Below are 18,727 nucleotides of genomic sequence, written 5' to 3' on the forward strand. Positions count from 1 at the left end.
AGAAAACACTGTTGATCAGTGTATATACCTGAAGGTAAGTGGGAGCAAGTTTATTATATTGGTCTTATATGTGGATGATATTTTACTTGCCAGTAGTGATCTTGGTTTATTGCACGAAACCAAAATATTTCTCAACAAGAACTTTAAGATGGTTAATATGAATGAGGCATCCTATGTCATTGGCATTGAGATATTTAGGGATAGATCTCAAGGATTATTAGGATTGTCTTAGAAAGGATATATTGATCGTATCTTGGAGAGATTTAATATGCAGCTTTGCTCAACCAATGATGTACCTATTACTAAAGGTGAAAATTTCAGTCAAAACCAGTGCCCAAGAAATGACTTAGAAAAGAATCAAATGAAGAATATTCTTTATGGATGCGCAGTTGGAAGTCTACTATATGCTCAAACCTGTACAAGACCAGATATTAGTTTTGCAGTTGCAATGCTGGGAAGATATCAAAGCAACCCAGGAATGGAACATTGGAAAGCTGCAAAGAAAGTAATGAGATATCTACAAGGGACAAAAGATTATATGCTCACATACAGGTGATCTGATCAGCTTGAAGTAACTGGATATTCAGATGTTGATTTTGTAAATTGCCTCGACAGTAGGAAGTCCACTTCAGGATTTGTATTTATGTTAGCTGGTGGGGCAATTTCTTGGAAAAGTGCAAAGCAATCGCTTATTGCATCATCAACAATGGAAGCTGAATTTGTGGCATGCTTTGAGGCCACAAATCAAGCTTTATGGCTGCGAAATTTTATCTCAGGACTTGGTGTGGTCGACTCAATTGCCAAGCCGTTGAAGATATTTTGTGATAACACCGCAGCAGTTTTCTTCTCTAAGAATGGCAAGTACTCTAGTGGTTCCAAGCACATTGAGTTAAAGTACTTGGTGGTTAGAGAAAGAGTCCAGAAACAACAAGTGTCAATTGAGAACTTGAGCACCACTATGATGATTGCTGATCCATTGACAAAAGCCTTACAGTGCAAAATATTCAAAAAACATGTTCTTAGAATGAGGCTTGTGAGCAAGTCATAAAGGATATGGTGATGCATGTTTACGTGGATGTTATTATTGACATTTTACTTAATTAAAGTTATCTGTTTCTGCTATCATGTTTACATTTATGTTTATGCATATTATGGTTGAATGTAATAACAGGATTGTCTTGACAAGACAAATTACATGGGTCATTATGGACTATGTTAGGAAAGACTAACAATGTTGTGGTACATAGAAGGGAGTATGACATTGATGAAATACAACCGCTATGACTCGCATTGATAGTTGGACTTAATATAGTATTATTGTGATTATTGGACTTATTGGCTTATTTTTAAAACATGGCCATGTATAAAATGCTTTTCAAAATTTCTTGGAATCCAATTAGGTAAAATTGTTTTCAAACAAATTTTGTTTTGTTTGTTTTGATTTTGTATCTCTTTTATATCTTATCAATTAATGGGCCAAGTGGGAGAATGTTAGAATATGTAGCCCTTTTATAATTGAATAAGATATATAATAGAATAACTAAGGAATATGTGGCCCTTTTATCAATTAATATGCGGAGATATCCTTGATGGGAGGAAATCTTCTGAGATCTCATCGTAGTAGAGTAGACCCTCTGCTCTCGCTCTACGGGTTGAGGGGTGTTAGTGTGTTAGAGCGTCATAACGTTGACACGTATAGACGCACCTCTCCGTTGAGGGATTCAGTTATTCTCCTCGACTCTCTCCCCAAAACCCTCTCCCTAAATCCAAAATCCATCAATCTATATGATCCTGTGAAAAGAAGAAAGGAGAAAGGGTCTACTCTTCGCACTCCCTGCAGATTTCACAGCGCGATCGGATTAAAGACGGAGCCTACAGCAATCTTGGATCACGGTGCTGAGCAGATCAAACAAGATCTCTGAACGGATGGCATAAAAGGTATGCATCGTATAATTAGATCTATGTATTGATTTCAATACTGATATATAGGTTAATTCCGTATTTTTGACTTAGCATAATAATAGATTTTTATGCTTACATGAGCGTCATCCATGACCTCCAAGTTGCTCCCTTCTCTGTAAGCTCAGGCTGTTCCAATGGCCTCCAAATTATAGGCTTGGGCTGATCGAACTTTCCAAAGCAGTTGAACCACTCAAAACGACGATGATAAGTTTCTGCAACTAATAGCACCCGAGGCTTCTATCCGTGCAGGATGTGGGGGAGGATTCATGGGATTCACATGCGTTTCCCAGTGTCTCATCGTCATCAATCTGATAATAAATTCTTTTATTTTATAGTGAGTCGTTCAATTATGTTTTGCAATGATATCAGTGGTTTGGAGATTGATCGACAAACAATTATCACCCGGTGATTCAATGAACACTTTGTGTGTGTGCTCAAATGCACCAGGAGACTTATCCACTAAAAGCAGTTCGAAAGTGTATATCTTGTCTCCTCAAATAATTGAACCCAATGCATGATATGCTCCATGACTCAAAGATTCTTTTGTCCTTTGATTGAAGACTCTGCTACAGTCCAACTACAACTAAATCAAGCATGGCTTTCATCAAGACCCAGAATATATATGCCCATGTCCGTATCGATCAGACCACACACACAAAGAAACCTAGACAAGATGAGCACAAAAGAACATGCCCCCGCCCCCTCTTTCAGAAGAATGTTCCGTTTGCTTTGCCAGGTTCGATTGGATCAGTCCCATTCATTCGTCACCCAGTGTGAACCCGAGTTTGTCAGAATTGACCTCATCCATCCGTCCCACATGCACAATGAATTTAGCAACTTGTATTGCGTCCAAGCACTACCTTCCAAGGCCTGTCCTTCCACATGAGATTCTTTTACGCTTCTTTTGTCTTCGAGTCCGATGCATCTTTCCCTTTGCAAAGTTGAGAGGAGGGGATGCATTGCACTTTTCCTCATCTGTTTCATAGCTTATGATATCCTGTGATCACTGCATCTTGTGTTCTAAACTCTGCTAACTCTTTAAAGTCTCTGTCATCTCTCTCATTTAAGTGTAACATCGTACAAAGATTCTTATAATTGACTTCTTCTTCCCACCGATTTCCGATCGGAATAAGGAGATAAACCTAAGGAACTTAATGCAGAATGGAAAGACTAATGTATTGGCAGAAATCATCAAGCAGTGGGGAAAAGACGTAGAGACGAACCTTGTATATATATATATATATATGGATAAAGAAAAACCACAGTTCTTGCTGAGAGCTTAAGCTATGTACTTGGGCACACCCAAATTCCCCCCTTTCCATTCCCACCATCATCAATACATCTACGACAAAAGAGCAAGAAAGTTATACAAAGTTCAGCACATTCACCCATAAGAGGACCTCGAGAAGAAGGAACCAATGCAAAGAAGATTCCATGGAGCTAATGATGGACAGGTCAAAAGGCGGCTACTCTCCACCCCGATTTATATGACCGCCGCCGCCACCACCACCACCTGAAATCTTGTTGCCTTTGCAGTGGAAACCTCCTCCAACCATTCATATATCCTACTCCTGCACCACGGTCACACGCCCTTTCAAACTCATCTCTTCCTCCTCCTCCTTTTACTTCCTTCTAATTGTTAACTTCGACATGGCGATCGGCTCCACCGCATCCGACGAGCACTTGCAGATGAACCCACGCCCGCCGGGCCGCGGCGTGGTTTTCTGTTGGTTCTGTGCTGCTCTACCGCAAACTGCATGACTCTTAGCACAACGAGACTTCGTCGTACCGCTCGGTGCCTTCTTTGCACTCTCGGCCTCCGCATTGCTCTTCCTGCCGCTGCTTGATCTCCGTGACCTTATGTCGCATAGTTTCATCTCGGGAGCCTTGGCGACGCCCAACCGTAAGATCTCCCACCCAGGTGGCGCAGAACTCGCGCTCTTCCGGCCCGCACTCGTCTTCGTGACGATGCGAACCTGCGGCGTCGGACTTGGGTGGGCGTAGAAATTGTTGGCGACTGATGCACGGGGAAGTTCACGAGTGCTGCTTGAGCGACTGCTCGACGAATGGCTCCTGCTGATACAACTGCTGCTGCTGCTGCTGCTGTTGCTCCGACTCCCACCGCTGAAGCCCAAGTCCAGAATGATAGATGAGTACTGGTCCAGCGAGTCCGACCTCGACCCGCTCCGGCTCGCCCCCCGGCTGCCGGTGGCAAAGAAGCCACTGCCGGGGCTGATTGAGGGCTGTAGTGGAAGAATCTGTCCCTGGAAGAACACCTCGTCCGCGGCGCACATGTCGGTCTCCACCGAACTCGAAAGAAGGCCACCTGCCACCGATATCTGGAACTCGAAGTCATCGGCGGCCTCGCCAGACTTGCACTCCTCATCCATGGCTTCATCGATGACCTCTGGGAGATCAGATAGCGACAAGGACTCTTCTTCCTCTTCAAAGGCCTCCCATTTCTCCTGTTGAGCCATTGCCAGGACTTCTCCTACCTTCTCTTTGGTGGAAAGGGAGGTTGGAAGATATGAAGGGAGACAAACGGAGGGATGAGGCATATAAAACCATGGATGAAAGGAAAGCAGAGCAGGCTCACTATATTCTAATTCCCCGAGACATTCCTGCTGTGTTGGGCCCTTGCATGCCTCCTTTCAAGGCGGCCGTAAGAAACTTCTTTTGCCCCCTCATGGATGCAATGTGGCATGCTGGATCTTCTAATGCTTGTTTATGTGTCTGGATTTGGGACAGGAAGGTGGTAATCAAATATGATAAAGAAGAGTTGGTTAGGTTGGCCTAGGGAGAAAAATCCATGGGGAGATAAGAGTGAAGGTGAAGGTTGATGCTTGGAGAAGTGACAAGTTAATATTGATTTGTTGTCAGGTTGGATGACCTTTATCTCCTTTCCAATCTCTCTCCTTCATTTCCTTTATGCAGGTCATGGGACAGGTGGGCCTATAGCTCTTTGGGAGCTTGCAAAGTATGGAGAGGCCATGCTGCTTTTGATGTTTCTGAACCTCATCTCAAAGAGAGAGAAATGTTGGTAATGAAACTATCCAAAGTCATGACTGGATGCACTGAAAGCTGTAGTAGTATTGACAGTATGAGATATGGGTGGAAAGCTTCTTGTGCACCGCAACAAATTGGATGTAGGGGATCATGGGAGGGAAACAAAGTAGGTCATCCTGTGACAGCAGGAAGGGAACAAGAGGGGTCCTTTCGTGGGGTCCAATGTTGGCTCCTGACCTAACCAAAAAGGAGAGCCATGCACGGTGGCTTGTGGCTTTAGGGTTTCCTTGAGGTGTCATGGTGCGTGTGATGCTGGAACTTTGGGGCGTAGCCAGTGAAAGGATTCAGAGGTGGAAGATGAAACAGAGGTGTGCTGTCATTGAAGTATTTTAGCAGTAAAGCAAGCAGGCTACTTGACAGATAAAGAGTTGATACACACACACACATATTATATATATATATATATATATATATATATATATATATATATATATATATATATATATATATATATATATATATATATATATATATATATAAGTACAGGAAAATGTTAACCTGAATCACATTCAGCTGTAACTTTTGATTTATTTAATTGGAAACTCACATATTTCATAAGGCTTTTAACATGTGTTATTTTGAAATGTTATGTAAATTCTGATATATCCAAAATAGAATTAATAAAACAAATAGGATATATGAATTTTTGTATGATATGAATCAGTGCTATCGTAAAACTTACGTCGATTTGAAAATTTTCGTATGATTAAAATCGATATCCGAAAAGAGTTTAACTCGAAAGGGTTCGTAAACATACTGAATAAGTAACTAAAATAGTTTACAATTAAAATAAAAGATTTAAAGTAAATACAAATTGAGTTTTATAGTGGTTCGGTCGTCGTGACCTATATCCACTCTTGATTCCTCTTCACCTGAGGTCATCGGCTTTCGCTACCGATATTTCTTTAATGGGAGAAAAACAACTACCCTTTTGCTCAGGAGAGAACATTTACACATCTCTTTTAGACCTCACTTTTCATTTAGAACTCTAGATGGAAGAGACTTACTAATCTAAAAATATTATAATTTTTACTCAAGGATTCTTTTCCTTAATTTTACTCAAATTCTTACGTACTCATGTAGAAATAGCTAAGGTATTTATAGACCCCAAATGATTTCAAAATTAGAATAAAAAAAGATCTCATCCCAAGTTTCTTAGGTCTGATGGTACCATCACCTGTGCTAGGCGGCACTACCGCTTGCAGCACTGACACTGGGCGGTACTACCGCATGCAACACTAACACTGGGCGGTACCACCGTTTGACATAATCTAGGACACTATGTTTGGGCGGTATCATCGCTTGACACTAGGTGGTATTGTCGCTGAGTCTAGTGGTACCACTACTTGACAGCATAGAAAAGTGTGCTCTTGACTTTTCCAACTCATGGGTGGTTCTTCCTAACTTTGGGTGACTGAATGAGCGTTCCACTTAGCTCAAAGTAACCCTAACTCTTGCCCAATGAGCCCCTAATTGAGTTGAAATAGTTATACCTGAAATCAACTCAATTGCGATCTAAACTAACTTGATCTAGATAAATTATTACAAAGCATGAATCATTTGTTGTTTGGCATACCATTGGTTCTTCCGATGCTTCGTCCGATCCTTTGACGCATTGTTTTCTCCTTCGGCGTATTGCCCAATCGGCGTATTGTCTTCTCGCAACATCCGATTTCTTTAGCGCAATGTTCGATCTTCTTGGCCCAATGCCTAAACTCATATCACGAAGTCTTTTGTCGACACGTCGATCATTTCTCTAGTCTAACGTCTAATCTTACAGCATGTTCAATTTCGGCCCAACTTTTTATTCTTCCTGCTCTAATCAATTTGCCTCTCGATCGAAGTCAATCCTATGTCACTCAAAACGCAAATTAGATCATAACATTATCAATTGATTTTATTATCAAAATTTGAGATTCAACTAGAAATAATTAAGTAGAGGCAAAGGTGATGAACGGAGATGGAGGCAATCAATTCGATGCATAAAGGTGAGTTAATAGTATTGAGATTTAACAAAGGGGAGGATATATGAAAGGAATAGGGGCAATAAGGAGGATGCCATAAAAACAATGGTGATAAGACGGAAACAATGGATGAGGGCACGATAATAGCAATATATGAGGGGGCAAAGGTGACTATCGGTGAGGTGAGATAATCTCATCATTTACAATTAAATGACGCTTATCGAAATACATTAAAAAAAACTTCTTATTGATGATTTTTTTATATTGACAATCCCTTATTATTAATCCCTTAAAATAATAATCAAATATATTTTTATTATTTACGGCCCTCGAATTATCGATTTTAGTTTTTCTTTCTCCCGCAACCCAAACCTTCCTCCTCCTCCAACCCCTCCACCTTGCCTTCCCCATCTGCCTCCTCTCTCTCTCACCCCTCCCCTCCTTTACCTCATCCCCAGCTCTCTCCCCTCTCAGCCTTCCCCAACTCCTGTCTCTCGTCTCGTTGTCACCCCCGATCCTGACTCCTCGCCCTTCTCCCTTAACCTCGGCCTCCTCTACCTTCATCTCTATCTACTCCCTTTCTCTTTCTCCCCTAGCCTCGTCGTCCAATACCGTTGCTTTCCGTTCCGATGTTGCTTATGACTCAAATAGAAGAATGGAAGAAAATAACATTTACGTTCATTTCCAGATTGATATTTTTAGAATATTAAACATTTTTAAATATAATTGTAAATAATAAAAAGGGATTACCATTTGAAATCTCCAAACAAAAAAAAAGGATGCTATGTGAGAAAATAAAAATAAAAATTTAAGATTGTTTTAAGAATATATCCTATCTTTTAAACTGCAAAGTTGAAGACTAAGTAAAGCTGAACATTTTTTTTCCCCAATTTTTCCAAAGTCAAACCAAACAAATTAATCTAAAAAACTGAATCAAATAGAATTAAGATGAGCGAATAAGAAGATTTATTGTTATTAATAGCGAAGAAAAGATGCATATACAATCGATCCCAAATTCTTGTTATTATTTAATTGGTTCTTATGCACTCCTTGTTTATTCGTTTATACTTCGATCTGAATCACCAACATGCTGACAAAAAATATATACGTGACAGATTTAGCACGGCTTTTCCTTAAGAATAAAGGCCAAAATTCCATGGGCATTACGGATTCATAGTCTAGATAGAGGTCGTCTTGTATGACCAGATCAACTGCCACAGAAGTCCATGGATGGGAACTCCAAGCACGTCTCCAACAGTTGGATCCTTGACCTGGATTTCTTCTACCTTGGAAAGCTTAAATTTAGATAGCTTCAATTCCTTTCATGGCAGTCAATTTTAGATAGCTTAAATTCCACACCGTCTCCAAAGGAAACATTGACTCGGAGACTTCAAGATTCGATCACCGTTTCACGCAGTCCACACCGTAAGCCCTCACCAGTCCTCCTCAAGTATACGTAAATATTCATATGGCAAACCCACTGCCATCTCTGGATTCAGCAGCAGATGGAGACCGGAGCTACTGCATGCCCGCGGTGGGCTCCAAGCGACGACAGTCTCGTCTTGTGTGAGCTCAGCATAAAAGCCTCATCCATCTGAATGCGTTGTCCGGAAAGCGTTGGTGGTTGACGATCGCTGCACCTGGCGAGGACTGACCAGCAGTAGCAGTCTGAAGCAAACGCTGCCCAGCGCCACGAAGACGTGAGGTTTGGGACGGGTCGGACGACGTCACCGAAGACCGAACGAGCTAAAGGACGATAAAGTCGCTGGAAATGGAGAACTGGAGAACCCGTAAAACAGAACGAACGCGTCTTCTCTCGCTTCACGTCTTTATATCTCGCTACGCGGTTTCCACTCGGATGCGTCTACCGGAGGGGGAGAACGAGAGAGAGCAAGCGAAGCGATGCGGCGGCGATTGTGCTGGCACCCAGTGCACCGCTGCTTCGGGTGGTGCGGCGCCGGGGGTGGGGCCGGTGCGGACGGCCTTCTTTGGCATACGGACCTAAAGCCCCACGCATCCGGCGACTTCTCCATCGCCGTCGTCCAGGCCAATAACTCGCTCGAGGATCAGGGGCAGGTGCTCGCCTCTCCCTCCACCACCTACTTCGGCGTCTTCGACGGCCACGGCGGCCCCGAGGCCTCCCGATTCGTCAATAACCGCATCTTCTCCCACCTCCATGGTGATTTGCTTTCTCCCCGTTTCGTAAAAATCTCTTTTTGGGTCGAACGAACGATATAATAATCGTTCGTTGCTTAGTAGATTCCGCCGCAAAGATCTCTCTTTTTTGAGACCTTTGTGATGGTGCACGTGTGTGTGTTCTTGGTGTTCAATATGCCTGACAGGTCGATGGCAAAATGTCTCAATGAGTCGCTGATTAGGACATGTTTTGTGTTGTTCTAAATCGCGTAGAGATTGCGTCGGAGCAAGGAGGTCTCTCGGTCGAGGTAATACGCAAGGCGTTCAATGCCACCGAGGAAGAGTTCTTACAACTGGTGAAGAGATCATGGCTTTCTCGACCAAATATTGCATCGGTGGGGTCATGTTGCCTCGTCGGTGCGATCACAGACAACGTTCTCTACGTGGCCAATCTGGGAGACTCCAGGGCAGTGCTCGGCAAGCAGGGAAGTGATGGGAGGTCCGTGGTGGCAGAGCGGCTGTCGAGAGACCATAATGTCGCTGAGGAGGATGTGAGGAAGGAACTTGCTGAACTCCACCCTGATGACTCCCGCATTGTTCTATGTAACAGAGGCGTCTGGCGGATCAAAGGGATCATCCAGGTTCCTGGCACATTAGATCCCTTTCATATTCTTCTCCAAGTTGAATTTTCTCTGCTGCATTTTAGCTACTTGATTTAATCTTTTTACACATTACATGCAGAATAAGATCAGTGATGGTAATCAGAGCAATTAACCAAACTCCAAATTCAGAATTTGATATTCTTGGTCATGCGTTATACCTGATCTTGAACAGAGTTGGGGATGCTGATTACTAGATCAGTTGAATGAGTCTTTTTATCTGCTCCGGGAAATTTTAGTAGGAACATAGTCATAGACTTCTTCCTAAGATGGTGGCACATTTAGTTATCCAATTTTCTCAAAAGTTATTCTGTAAGCAGATGGCCCAGGACTGTGGTTGTCGGAATAAATGGTCACCTTTAACGGTAGGACAGAACAATGTTTCTTTTGTTTGATGATCAAGTTAGCTTACTATTTGTTTTGATAAGCATAAGTACATTAAACAGGAGTATTGCATGGGACAACCATATTAGGAAATTCTATCATGGTCAACTATCAAGTTTGTTGAGCGTGCGAATCTTTCATGGCAAACATTCTAGATATTATGTGAATACTTTCTAACAGAAACAAGTCATGGTTGATGCAGGTTGTCATGGAGTTTGTATATGTGCCTTGTCCTAAGGACCAAGCCATCCAGTATATATGTGTATAAGTGTCTTCTAGCTCTAAATCTTGTCTAACAATATTTAGACTGCATCATGATCATATTATTTAATGAGAAGATTCTGAACATAAAATATATATATCACTCGTTTTATGGTAATCACAAGCTCACTTAGAAATATGGTTGGATGGTTACAAGGTACTGAGTTCTTAAATATTCACCTTTGTTTTCATGACATCTTTTCTTCTACATGATGGTCGGACTTAAGGTCATAGGTTGTATCCTCATTTCCTTGGGGTTTAATATGGTCTATATTCAACAAATATTGCTGTCTCATGGCAACTAGCATGGGAGTGCATGTCATTGCCTTTCTATCATGGGCCTATACCATGCTGCCAACACCTTTTTAGCATGCAACGCTCCAAACCATGCTGATTGACATTGCATTTTTTTTGGGGGGAGTGTAGCATGAATTGGATACAAATTTTTCCTAAATAAAGAAGCTCATTAACTTTCAACTGTATGAGCTTGATTTGCCCATGATTCGATTTTACTTATATCAGGTATTGGTTTAGCAATTAACTATGTTACGAGCAAAAATAGCTTTTCATCGACTGTATCAAATTATGAGAATTTCTTTCTTCTATATCTTTTATGATTTCTGAATCTGTTCTATATGATGACAATAAAATCTTCCCATAAAGGGACTGGGCACATGAGAGGCTTTATTTCCTTTATTGTTTCTGGTTGAACTTAGATCAGAAAAATATATGCCTTTCTTATACCCTATGCATAAGCTACAATGTGTTTGAACATTTTGTTCTTACAAGTTGAAATTGAATAGTTTGTGCATCACATACAACTTTATGATAGATTGTGCCATGTCCATGTAGATCTCACCAATGCTAAGCATTATATCTGGAAGAAAGAGTGATCATCATGTTTTTAATGACAAGGTGATAAACTTCATGGTCAGGTATCAAGGTCGATCGGTGATGTCTACCTGAAGAAGCCCAGTTTTTCCAGGGACCCATTGTTTCAGCAATGTGCTGCTCCCATTCCACTAAAACGGCCTGTCATGACTTCAGAGCCTTCAATTAGGACACGTAAGCTTACACAACAAGACTTGTTTCTGATATTTGCATCGGATGGTCTCTGGGAACAACTAAGTGATGCAGCTGCAGTGGATATTGTCTTCAAAAGCCCCAGAGCAGTTAGTTCTTCAACTTTTTGTTTTTGTTCCACATAATCTTCATTTATCAATCACTTGTCATAGATTAAATAGCTGGCTTATGTTTTGCAGGGAATAGCCAAGCGACTTGTCAGAGCTGCTCTCACCGAAGCTGCCAAGAAAAGCGAAATAAAATATGATGACATAAAACATATGGAAAAGGGAGTAAGGCGCCACTACCATGATGATATAACAGTCATCGTTATCTATCTCGACCATTTCGAGGGGAAGGCTTCCAAGCTTCAGGGAAGCACTTTTGACTGCACCAGTGCACCCGTGGACATTTTCTCCCTCAATGCAGCTACTGCTTGAAGAAATCTTAGCTCTCATGTGTTGGTTGCAAGAAGGCATATATTTGTGATCAGGGTGCAACAGCTGACTAAACTGTGGGCAAAATCTCGGTATAAGGCGCAAATTTAGAGTTACAGAACTTGTTGGCTACCAGAAAGAGATTGATCCTCGATTGAGTTAGCTTAGTAATTGGTGTAGATAGCTTTGTATTTGATAATTTAGGTTAGCTGGCTATGGTTTTTTGATTCAAACAAAAGTGCACTTTCTCAGAGGAAATCTAAAGTAATGATCTCGCCTCTCATCAGTCGGTCTTTGCGTCCCTGATTGAGAATTACTAGTACAAAAAAAGTACAAAATTTTGAGGAATAATATGTGCGTACTCAAAATGTGGGCTAAACAATAGTGAGGTTTATGTTTATTTTGATGGCACTTATGGTTAAATTGGAAAGAAGAAAGAGACTGGATTTATGACAGAGTACACTGAATTTGGCATGCTTGTCCCACTTTAGTTTGAGATGGCACATATGGTTTGCCCTACATGACCATAGGATGTCTTTTAGAGGTTTAAACTAGGGGGAAAAGGGGGTCTTGTCTACTGTGATCTTAGAGAGTATTCCATGAAGAAGCAATCCAAAGACTAAAGCCTAAAGGTTGAGGCCCCAAGTGATATCTTTTGCGCATTGTGGACTAAAGTAAAAGCAGGAAAGATAAAACAAACAAACAAAAGAAGAAGAAGAAGAAGATCATGCTTTGATCAACTAAGCCTATCAGTTTGTCTCTTTTGGTTCCTTTAAAGTCTTACTTTAAACATCATTTGCAATAATCAGGGAATGTCGGGAGGTAGCTGCATTGTGAAGCCTATGTTGGCTTTTGAGGGAGGATGAGATGAGGCAGAAGATCTTCCACCTTTGCCATAGTTCAGCCATTTCTCCTCATTGCTTTTTCTCCTTTTATCCCGATCACATCACATACGAGTAGAGTACTCGTAGAAATAAGACTGCATTCTCTTCGAGTCATTTATCATTTAGATGGAGTCAGATTTTTCTGCTGCTGAATCTGATTCGACTTCGAAACCGATGTGGTATGCACAATCCGGTGCATCTTATTCATACTGAGCAGATCCAAAAGAGTGCTTGATTGAAGACAAAAAGGACTGGTACTATCGAAACCAGCAGTACGTCATCATCACTGGGATCCCAGATGCGTGAGAGCTGGGAAACATCGTGAATGGATCCTTCAGTGGGAGGTGGCCCAGCTTCCTGTTGAGTCTCTCGTTCTGCCCTGGTGAGGGATCCCAAAGCAGCACTGCGTGCCAAAGGCTAGTAAAAGAAAGTGTCGATCATGGCACAAACTGCAGCCACAGGAGATTCACGGTGAAGGATGAAATCTGGGAACCTAATGATACCAGATTGGACTGAATTAGCTCGACCTCAGTGTCCATCTCCATCGATGCATGCTTGTCTTATGTGTACTGTTTTCCCTACATTTCAACGTGGGGTCTAATTTGCCCCCCCCCCAGCCGAAGAATCCAATAAAGAAGACAATCATCAAGGGGGATGCTAAGTCCATATCTCACAGCATGTGTCCATCTGGATTTGTGGATCTGGAAAAGCATTGCAGAACAAACTGATGCTGTGTTGTCTTCCTTCTTCTTATGTTTATACGGATCTTTAGTCTCCCAGTATCTGAGAAATGTTTTTGCTGCTTCCAAGCACTTGCTGGTGACCATGGAATTGACTTGTGGAAGCTTCCTAGCTTGATTAAGAAAGGGACATGTAATCTAATCTAACAAAATACAGGAAGAAGAAGAGGTAGGCAGGCAATGTCTGCACGGACAATTAAAGATTAATAACGCCGAGGCAGTGACTGAGATGAGAATTGAGCAGCACATGAGAGGATGAGCTGTGTCACAATTGCTGATATCCAAACCCGAGATGCTGTCATGCAAACAAGGAAGAGAAGACAGAGGAGAGAACAAGATCATCTCAGCAGCATCCACAAGAGAGAGGTGGTGGCAAGTATAAAGCTACCTCATCCGAAGACTGCAAAGAGGGAAGAACAGCTACATGTAGGCATTAAAAATCTGATCAAGTTTGTCTTACACGCCGTCAGCTTTTTCCCACTAGGATTGGCACCAACTCGGTAGCCACCGACAATATCTCGCCCATTCTTACACCGAAGAGATCTAAGAACATGAACTCCACCAACACAAACGACAACTCAACTGCATGAACACATTAAATGACCTTGTGACCACCAAATGAGTTTGATCTAAAACACCATGGAAAGGCAGCAAAGCCAAAGGGATGAAGGAGAAGGAACAAGAAGAGGAAGAAACCCTCTCTCTCTCTCTCTGTCTTTCCCCATCTGAATCTAACCGATGCTTTACCAATACCCTTCTGCATTCAGAGGATAAAGGTTCTGCGAGGCCTGTGACAAATGAGACCTGAGAACAATTACGCTCCTATTTACAGAGGATAGCACATGAAATTAGTAGGCAGTGACCTACATTTCATGGTCGGTCAGTGACAATTAGCACGAGAACGAGCAGTATGAACAGTTCCATCTTTCCCGGACGGACGCCACCACCATCGCATTGCTAAACTTCGACCCTCCAAATGATTCTATCACTTGCAGCGGTAGCGTGTGGTTTGTCAACCGCCGCCACCTTCGCCCGGTTGCCGATGCTGGTTTTGCTCCTTTCGCCTTGTGGGAGTTCACAGGTCTCGCTGACGGAACCGCGTCTTATGTCCGCAGGAGGGATGAAGCAGTCGGCTGACAGGCCAGGGACGTTGAAGGCCACCTCCTCAATGGTCCACGCCTCCTCCATCCTGGTCTTGGTGTGGCTCATGGCCACCTCGCCGAACCTGAAAAGAGTGACCACGGAGCGGCCGGAGTGGGCGATCATTATGCCTTCGACGGGGCGGTAGTCGTCGAGGAAGGAGTTGATGGTGGTCTCCCAATAGACCGCATCGCCGCCCGCGTTGGATTGGATTCGCGTGAGGTGCGAGTCCTCCATGTGCACCAGGAGCCCTGTTCTCTGGCTAAAGCAGCCGAAGAGGACGTGCCGAATGATCTCTGCGGGGCCTTCGCTCCTGGCTTTCAGCGTCTGCGGATCAGCGCAGAGCTTGAGGATGAAGCAATCCTCCCCATTAACCTTCTTCTCCCCGATGCAACGTGCATTGGCAAACATGCTCGCCGTCGTCAGAGGATCAAGGCCCTGCTCAAACAAGCAATTCGTTCATTATAAGACGATGTGAGATGTGGGGAGCTGAAACCGTGATAGTTTGAAGTGCTATTATACCTGGAGGGCGCGCCGGAGAGGGCGGACGGGGCCCTTGGCCGCGTGCACGCCGAGCCACGGGGTGTGCCGCCAGACGAGTTGGCCATTGGAGCCGGCATGGACCTTGCTGCCGCCAACGGCGAGCTCGACGTACCACATGTCAGGGGCCATCTGCCAAAGGACGAAGCTGCCTGACTCAGCTGCACGCGCTGAGCCACCGCGATTCTTCACCACCTTGGTCGCAGTTTCGAACTCCGACGCCACCATCCTCACCTTGCCCATGGCGTAGGCATTCCGGATGGAGCTCTGCAGCTTGAGACCGCCCGATGCGGCCGTGTACTGCTGCAATATGTACTGAGCCGATGAGGTTTCCTGAAAGAAGGAAACGATGAATGAGTTAGCGGTGGATGGAGCACATCAAATTGCCATCTTTGAAACACCAAGCTCCAGATGTGAGCAGGAAAAAACTGCACTTTTTAATCCTCAAAATGGTTATTTGCGACAAGGAAACAGAATAAAGCGAAGAAGTAAAGGTGTTGGAGAGTGCAGACGTATAGAAGAACTATTAGTACGCGTAGTGACGCATCAAACAATGCCATTTTGGAACACAAGATTGAAACTTAGCTCTGGGAATGGAAGAACAGAGCACAGAGGACGATAGAAGCCGACGAAATTAACAGCGTTGGAGAGGGATGGAGACCAAGGCTTACAATGGGAGTCTCCTTGATGCTGAGATGGGGGAGAGGGTCGGCGGAGCTGACGTGCATGGGGGCGAGCGGCGCTCCCATTACTCCCAGCAGCAGGCGGAGATCGGAGCGGCGGAACGAGGAGGACCCAGCTGCGTTCGCGGGGGAGGACGTGACGGAGGGCGCCCGGGAGAGCTGGCCGCGGACCCAGCGGCCCCATCCTTCCCTCCGCGTGCCCCCGCCGTCCTCCGGCGCGTCGCCGTCAGGGCCCTCCATGAGCGGCGCTAGAGCCTCTCCGCCGGGCCGGAAGCTCCCGGATCTCGCGATCAGCGGCGCATCCGGCAGCTGCGCCAGCGAATGGTCCCGCCCGTGGCCCTTCCACCGCCGGGGGAGCAGCAGCAATGCCGCCGATGGCGACTGGCTCTTCGCTCTCGACCGCGCCGGCGACAGCCCCCGCACCACCTCCTCCAGCGCCGAAAACAACCCTTGCTTCTTCTCCATGGTCCGGTGCGTTCGTCTTCCTCCCTCCGCCGAACTATCCGTAACTTATTATAACTACAAGCAGTGCGAAGGGATGGACCAAAATGTGAAATATGTTTCGTCAAGGACCTCATAGTAATAATTGGTTGCGACTATAGGAAAAGGGAAAAGGAATGGGGTTAACGACAATTTAACATCTATCGAGGGTGGCGCTGAAAAAAGAGTAGGATGGATGGAATCACACGAGCGTCGACACTGACGGTACCTCTTTGGAGTAAGTCTCGTTACCTCCCGGGTACCCATAAGCCCCGACGTACCCAAGCCAAGGTAACACTGGCGTGATATCCAAAAGAAAATATTCCTTTGAAAATGGAGTCGGTATCCACACCGCGAATAAGCACACTTATCATGGGACGAGGCAAGACTCAAACGTGGCGCTCGTTATTGGGGGAGCAGCGCATGTGCCTCGCCTCACTAACGGCACCGTTAAAGGAAGGTTCGTCGAGGAATCCGACGGGCCGGAGACGGCGGAGCGTCGCGCGACGGGTGCGGCACGTGACCGGTTGCCAGATTCTTATGTTACAGGGTGGTGGCCTAATGCCGATGCATCTTGACCGTGAGAAGTTAGATCAGACGGCTGAGGAAGAGATGTTTCGAGCGGTTGTTAGCGGCCTATTTGGTCACAGCTTTGACCGAGTAAACTGAGTCAAAATTAAATTCACATCGGATCTAACTTGAGCCCTGACTCTTCGTGACGATCGATGGCACCAAACTCAAATTAAGCCATTAGTTTCCACTGGGATCTTGGAATAGTTGGTCGATGGTCTTTCGTCCCATCACCACCCTGTGTCAGATTTGCTTGAAAGCAAGACATAAGGGTGGGAATCGGACGCGTTGCACTTTGGGCATGTGAGACCGGCCATCGAGGAGGTGCATGAGGCATGTGGACTACACGTGGGGTTTCCGAATGATGAGAAGCGCCCGCCGGCATCACTGTAATCCACCCGACAGATGACTTGTCACCACCTGCCACGGGGCCCACCACCTGGGCGAGTCCGATCTGATTGCTCAAAATATATAGCGATATTTTATTCCAAGTTCCTTTTTTTTTCCGTAAAAGATACATATTTTCATTATTAATTTATAAGACTAATTATGAGTTTATTAAATAATTTAGTGATCACGGTATATCAGATATTTATTAAAATTAAAATTAATTTCATATTTAATATGAGAATAAAAATATGAACATATTTTAAAGTCATGAGATCAAACATACGATCGATATGTGATCCACATCTTAGTATCATGAGTTCAATACTTAATTAATATATGATCGATACCTCAATATTACGTAATGTAAAACTAATTATATCATGAGTTCAATACAACACAATATCAATATGATTACAGCTAAGAGATGGACGTATGTAATTAATCTTCACGATCAATATTGATAATGAGAATAGTAACCCGAAGAGCTCATTATAAAAAGAGCTATATAAGTAATTTTTTTTAAGAATACTCGAAATAAGATTGATGTATAAAAAGAATAATAATTGATTCTAAATTGGCTTCCAGTGTAAACAATGAATTTGAATATTCAAATTTAGTTTGAAGTTGAATAAATGGGTCATTTGCACTGCATGGCCAACAAAGAACTGTGGATGGGGTTTCAGCAATTAAATGATGTGAAAGGTGTCCAATTCTTATTGCCCGAATCTTTCTTACCCTCTGGCCTGCCTCCATTAATGATGTGTGGTGAGCTCCGACATCGGTACCCTTAGGAGGGTCCCTATCCACAGTGTTATTAAGTCGTCTCTATGCTATCATACACTATATATATATATATATCTATCTATCAACAAGGTACAAAGATTTCAGGAAGATTCCATGCATGTTACATATTACAATGCAAATTAAATCATGCACTTAATAGATATTTTCAGAAGAAAAACTTATATAATTAATAGCCATCACATTGTCTCCTCTTTCCTTGACGATCATTTTCGGATACTATATGATGGATCAAAGTTGTCTATATCAAGATAATAAAATGGAGTTACATGCAAATGGAGGCACACTACCGTAGTAAATAGTACGACAGTCTTTGCACACACGTGATTACATCAGATAATAAAATGAGAGATATTGGCAACACATCAATAATTATGCACAGAATCCTTCAATGCACATCACAGGTACATAGAAAAGCTAATTTGAGATGCCGCCACCGACAAAAAAAGATATGAATCTTATGACAATTGCTCCTCTTTCTCTCTTCTTTGTTCGAGACAAATGGGATGTTCGAGACTAATCTACCTTACGATTTAGATTATCTCAGTAATAAAGGGTTATGGCTAAT

General features: G+C 43.4%; 3 protein-coding genes across 3 annotated transcripts; 1 reads left to right on the forward strand and 2 right to left on the reverse strand.

The window, feature by feature from the left end:
- Positions 1-3,251: 3,251 nt before the first annotated feature.
- On the reverse strand, positions 3,252-4,835 carry LOC103981415 (probable membrane-associated kinase regulator 1). The gene has a single exon (XM_018824954.2). It carries the CDS (start codon positions 4,518-4,520, stop codon positions 3,585-3,587), a length of 936 nt encoding a protein of 311 aa, XP_018680499.2. The 5' UTR covers positions 4,521-4,835; the 3' UTR covers positions 3,252-3,584.
- A 3,793-nt stretch (positions 4,836-8,628) lies between these two features.
- LOC135635528 (probable protein phosphatase 2C 78) lies at positions 8,629-12,214 on the forward strand. Its single transcript, XM_065146643.1, has 4 exons — positions 8,629-9,171; positions 9,402-9,769; positions 11,368-11,604; positions 11,695-12,214. Exons 1-4 carry the CDS (start codon positions 8,895-8,897, stop codon positions 11,932-11,934), a joined length of 1,122 nt encoding a protein of 373 aa, XP_065002715.1. The 5' UTR covers positions 8,629-8,894; the 3' UTR covers positions 11,935-12,214.
- A 1,928-nt stretch (positions 12,215-14,142) lies between these two features.
- On the reverse strand, positions 14,143-16,413 carry LOC135636026 (uncharacterized). Its single transcript, XM_065147551.1, has 3 exons — positions 15,907-16,413; positions 15,218-15,568; positions 14,143-15,133 (listed from the first exon to the last, which is right to left on the reverse strand). The coding sequence occupies exons 1-3, from the start codon at positions 16,381-16,383 to the stop codon at positions 14,513-14,515; spliced, it is 1,449 nt and encodes a 482-aa protein (XP_065003623.1). The 5' UTR covers positions 16,384-16,413; the 3' UTR covers positions 14,143-14,512.
- Between the last annotated feature and the right edge of the window lie 2,314 nt (positions 16,414-18,727).

Source organism: Musa acuminata, chromosome BXJ3-4 (assembly GCF_036884655.1).
Source record: "Musa acuminata AAA Group cultivar baxijiao chromosome BXJ3-4, Cavendish_Baxijiao_AAA, whole genome shotgun sequence".
In the NCBI taxonomy this organism is placed as follows: Eukaryota; Viridiplantae; Streptophyta; class Magnoliopsida; order Zingiberales; family Musaceae; genus Musa; species Musa acuminata.